Source organism: Orycteropus afer, unplaced genomic scaffold (genome assembly GCF_000298275.1).
Source record: "Orycteropus afer afer isolate SDZICR_OR568_19922 unplaced genomic scaffold, OryAfe1.0 scaffold00244, whole genome shotgun sequence".
Lineage (NCBI taxonomy): Eukaryota > Metazoa > Chordata > Mammalia > Tubulidentata > Orycteropodidae > Orycteropus > Orycteropus afer.
In genome coordinates this window covers 3,405,704-3,409,860 of record NW_006921831.1, presented here as the reverse complement: position 1 = coordinate 3,409,860, position 4,157 = coordinate 3,405,704, and the positions used below count along the sequence as shown (strand labels likewise).

Below are 4,157 nucleotides of genomic sequence, written 5' to 3'. Positions count from 1 at the left end.
TTTCCATCGCTTCACATACATGTGAGAGCTGGACAATGAATAAGGAAGACCGAAGAAGAGTTGATGCTTTTGAGTTGTGGTGCTGGCGGAGAATGTTGAAAGTACTATGGACTGCTAAAAGAACTAACAGATCTGTCCTGGAGGAAGTGCAGTCGGAATGCTCCTTGGAAGTGAGAATGGTGACTTTGTCTCACCTTCTTTGGTCATGTTGTCAGAGGGGACCATTCCCTGGAGAAGGATGTCTTGCTTGGTAAGGTGGAGGGTCGATGAAAGAGGGGAAGGCCCTCAATGAGATGGAGTGACACAGTGGCTGCGGCTTTGGGCTCAGGTACAGCAGGGATCGTGGGGCTGACGTGAGACCAGGCAGTGTTGCATTCTGCTGTGCATAAGGTTGCTGTGAGTCAAAGACGACTCGGTGGCACCTCACAACCGCAACAACAGCACAGGAGTGAGAATAATGCGGGGAAGAGGAGGAGCTGATGTCGGGGATGATGGAGTGGTAGAGCTGTATGGAAAAGTGGACACTGAGACGTCTCTAACCTCTGCCTCCCAGGGAGATCCTTCTAAAAGAAATCATTTGAGCCGTCTTGATACGTAAGCCATAACTCTTCTGAGAACAGGGAACCCAATTTGAGTTGGTCCAGGCTTGGAATCTCATGAAGGTTCACAGTGAGAGAGCACAGGACACTCTTTTATAGATTAAGCAGAAGGAAATACTTCCAGCAGATAGACAGCATGCTTCTGAGAAGCACAAGGGAGCTCACCCCTTTGCTGATATTCAGTGGATTCTAACCTGTCTTTGCCCATCCTCTGGGGGGGTGCTGCCTGCCCATGTCCTGCATGGGTCAGCTCTCAGGACACACAGCAGGACACCCATGAGTGTAAGAAAAGATGGGAGTGGGGGGCTCACATCCCTTGAGGGGGTAGATCTGAAGAGTTTGAAATCTCCAGAGCCTACCTGGTAGATTAGGGTCCTGTCACCCGCAGCAACCCCACCTGCTATTATAAGCCCGTGGATGCGGACCCAACCCAGATTGCACTGGGGAGTCTAAGCAAGCCCAGCCTGGGGTCCCAAAGACCCCGTGGTCTCTGCAGTACCTTTGAAGACGCACACTGGGCTTACTGGAAAAACGAATCAGGATCAAGCTGTCCTGAATGATGCGGGAAATAGGAAGGAGCCTGGTGGCACAGTCGGTAGACGCTTGCCTGCTAACCCGAAGGCTATTTGTTCAAAATCAGCCAGCAGCTCCTCAGGAGAGAGACCTGGTGGCCTACTTCTGGGGAGATTTTGGTGTCAGGTGCTGTCGAGTTGGCTCTGGCCCCTCCGACCCCATGACCATCGGGACGGAGCACTGCTCATCCTGTGCCACCCTCAAGGCCATCGTCAAGCTTGTGCCCATTGTCGCCGCCACTGAGTCAGTTCATCTCATTGAGGGTCTTCCCGTTTCCTGATGACCCTCTACCTGCCATGATGTCCTTCTCCAGGGACTGGTCCCTTCTGACAACATGACCAACGTATGAGAGACAAAGTCTGGCCATTCTGGCATCTAAGGGACATCTTCCAGGACAGGTGGGTTCGTTCTTCTGACAGTCCATGGTACATTCAGTGCTCTTCACCAACACCACAATTCAAATGCATCGGTTCAGCCTAGAAGCCCTGTGGGCAGTTCTCCTCTGTCACGTGGGGTTGCTCTGAGTTGAAATGGGCTTGCTGGCACCGAACAGCAGTACAGGCCCCAGCCAGAGATGTGGAAGGGAAAAACGCAGAGACACCCGTCCCGTGCTGTGTATGTCCTGAACGAGAACTAATGGGATTCTCTGATGGATCAGATGTGGAGTGTGAGGCAAGGAGAGGAGTCAGTGCTGTGGACAGAGTCGAGAACACTGGAGGGGCCATTTGCTGATCCGAGGAAATCCAAGACAAGAGTGGGCTTGGCATTGGGTCATGTTGGGTTTAGGATTGGGTCATCCACATGGAATGCTGCATAGAAAACCAAATACATGAGTCAAGTTTAGGAGAAAAGTCTAGGCTGGCCTTACACATTTGGGAGCTAGTGTTTGCACAGCTGTTGTATATTGAACTGTGGAGGGTGGAGATGTGTTGGGAGCGGTGGTGGCTGGGTGGTAGGAGTCTTGCCTTCTGTGCCAGAAACCTGGGTTTGACTCCCAGCCGGTGCACCTCATGCACTGCCCCGCCTGTCTGTCAGCGGAGGCTGGAGTGTTGCTAGGACGCTGCTCAGGTCTGAGCGGAGCAGCCAGACTGAGACAGACCAGGAAGAAAGGCCTGGCCGTCTTCTGAAAATCAGTGAATGAAAACCTTGTGGGTCACAGCCATCTGATCCACAACCGGCCGCGGGGCTGGTACGGGACCCGTCAGTGTTCTGCCCCACTGTGTGCGGGGTGGCCGCAGATTGAGGGCTGGTGACAAGGAAGCTAACAACCACAAAAAAAACCCACCAACAACAAAGGGGTGTGGGAAGCCAGAGCCCACCTCTTTGCAGATGAGGCTGTCCTGGAGTGGGATGGGTCCTCATCCCGTCTGAGTGCTGTCCCATCAAAGAGGAGAGACACTGTGAGATACACGGGGGCAGCCGTGTGACACCGGGTGACTGGCAGCTGGAGACAAAGAAGTTCTCCCCCCTGGGCATCCGAGAGCAACAGGGTGGCCCTGCCAATGTGCTGATGTGCACTTTCTCGACTGTGAGACAGTGAGCTTCTGTTCCTTAAAGTCCTCCCCCCGCCCGCCCGCATGCTGCTGTGTCCAGCAGCCCCGGGAGACTAAGACAATGGCATGCAAAGCTGCAGGAATAACTCTGTCCACAGACTGCAGGCCAGAGATGGAGTAAATGGAGGCATTTCAGGTCCTCTGGAAAATGGAGTGTTGTGGAAAACATGACAGCAGGACGACTATTGCACCTGCTGGGGGGAGATGGGATTTGTACCTCACACCTCACGTCACAATAAGCTCCAGACAGTTCCCATGTAACCGTGGAGGTGGGCCTGTGCAAGCCTACACCTGTGCGCTCGTGTAGGAGCGTGGGCTCGGGGCGGAGTGTCCGACTCTCACCCGGGTATGAGCTCTGCGGCTCTGTGAATGCACCCACTCCTCGACTGTGAGGCGGAAAAAGGCACCACTGCCTCATGGATTAGTGAGGGGATAAGTGTTCATAGTGGTTGATCACTTGGCTGCTGACCGAAAGGTTGGTGGTTCAAACGCACCCAGCGGCTCTGTAGGAGAAAGACCTGGTGCTCTGCCCCAGTAAAGGTGACGCCTTAGAAAGCCCTCTGGGCCAGTTCTGCTCTCTCATGTGGGACCCCTGCTAGGCGGAATTGACTGCACGGCCCCCACAACAGCTTCAACAATGTGTCGATGTAGGGAGCACCAGGGAGTCTGAGATGATCAAGGAAGACGGTAAGACCACGAGACAGCTGCTTCGCACGAGGTATTTATCAGACCAAGATGATGGCAGCCGCTTGCGAGGGGCGGTCCCCACAGTGGCAGGTCTTCCAAAAGCACATGGAGCAGAGAGCCACCAGAGCGCTTAACCGTGGTGCCACCAGGGCTCTCTCAGACCAATTACAACAAGAGAAATGTGGAGAGCAAAGGAGGTTCCATGGCCCATAGGCAGGTCCTTGTGCAGTGAGTAGGGGTCTCCGGGCAGCGAGCTCCTGAAGCAGCAGCGGCCCTGACCCTGCTGAGAGTAGTTAGTTTCCCTGGGGCTGGCTGACGCTGGCTGCAGCCTCTCTCACATGATGTCTAAAGCAGGCAGGCTCTGCGTGGCTGGCGACCTGTTCCCTTGGGCTGTTTCTGAGACAGCTGGCAATGTAGAAGTTTGGGTCCTGCAGTGGTGGCATTTTGGGCTAATAGGCCTCGGCTTCCTGTAAAGAAGGAAGCAGGCTGGCCATCACGCAGAGGCCATCCTTAGTGCATTTAGTTCATGGGCAGAGTCCCCAAGGGAGCCCTGGGGCACAGGGTTAAAATGAAAGTCAGCCACCAACCAAAAAGCTCGGTGGTTCAAACCCACCAGCCACTCTGGGAGAAAGATGTGCTGTCTGCTTCCCTGAAGATTGACAGCCTGGGAGACCCTGTGGGGCAGTTCCACTCTGTCCTCTAGGGGCGCTGTGGGTCAGAATGGACTCCATGGCAGTGGGTGTGG

General features: G+C 54.5%; 1 protein-coding gene across 1 annotated transcript in view; it reads left to right on the top strand.

Moving 5' to 3' along the window:
• The first annotated feature begins 1,332 nt into the window (after nucleotides 1-1,332).
• Nucleotides 1,333-4,157, top strand: part of SYT8 (synaptotagmin 8) — a 21,707-nt gene continuing 18,882 nt past the window's right edge. The window contains 1 exon segment of the mRNA XM_042782107.1: nucleotides 1,333-1,415. Within this exon segment, the coding sequence (XP_042638041.1) occupies nucleotides 1,333-1,415 (83 nt within the window).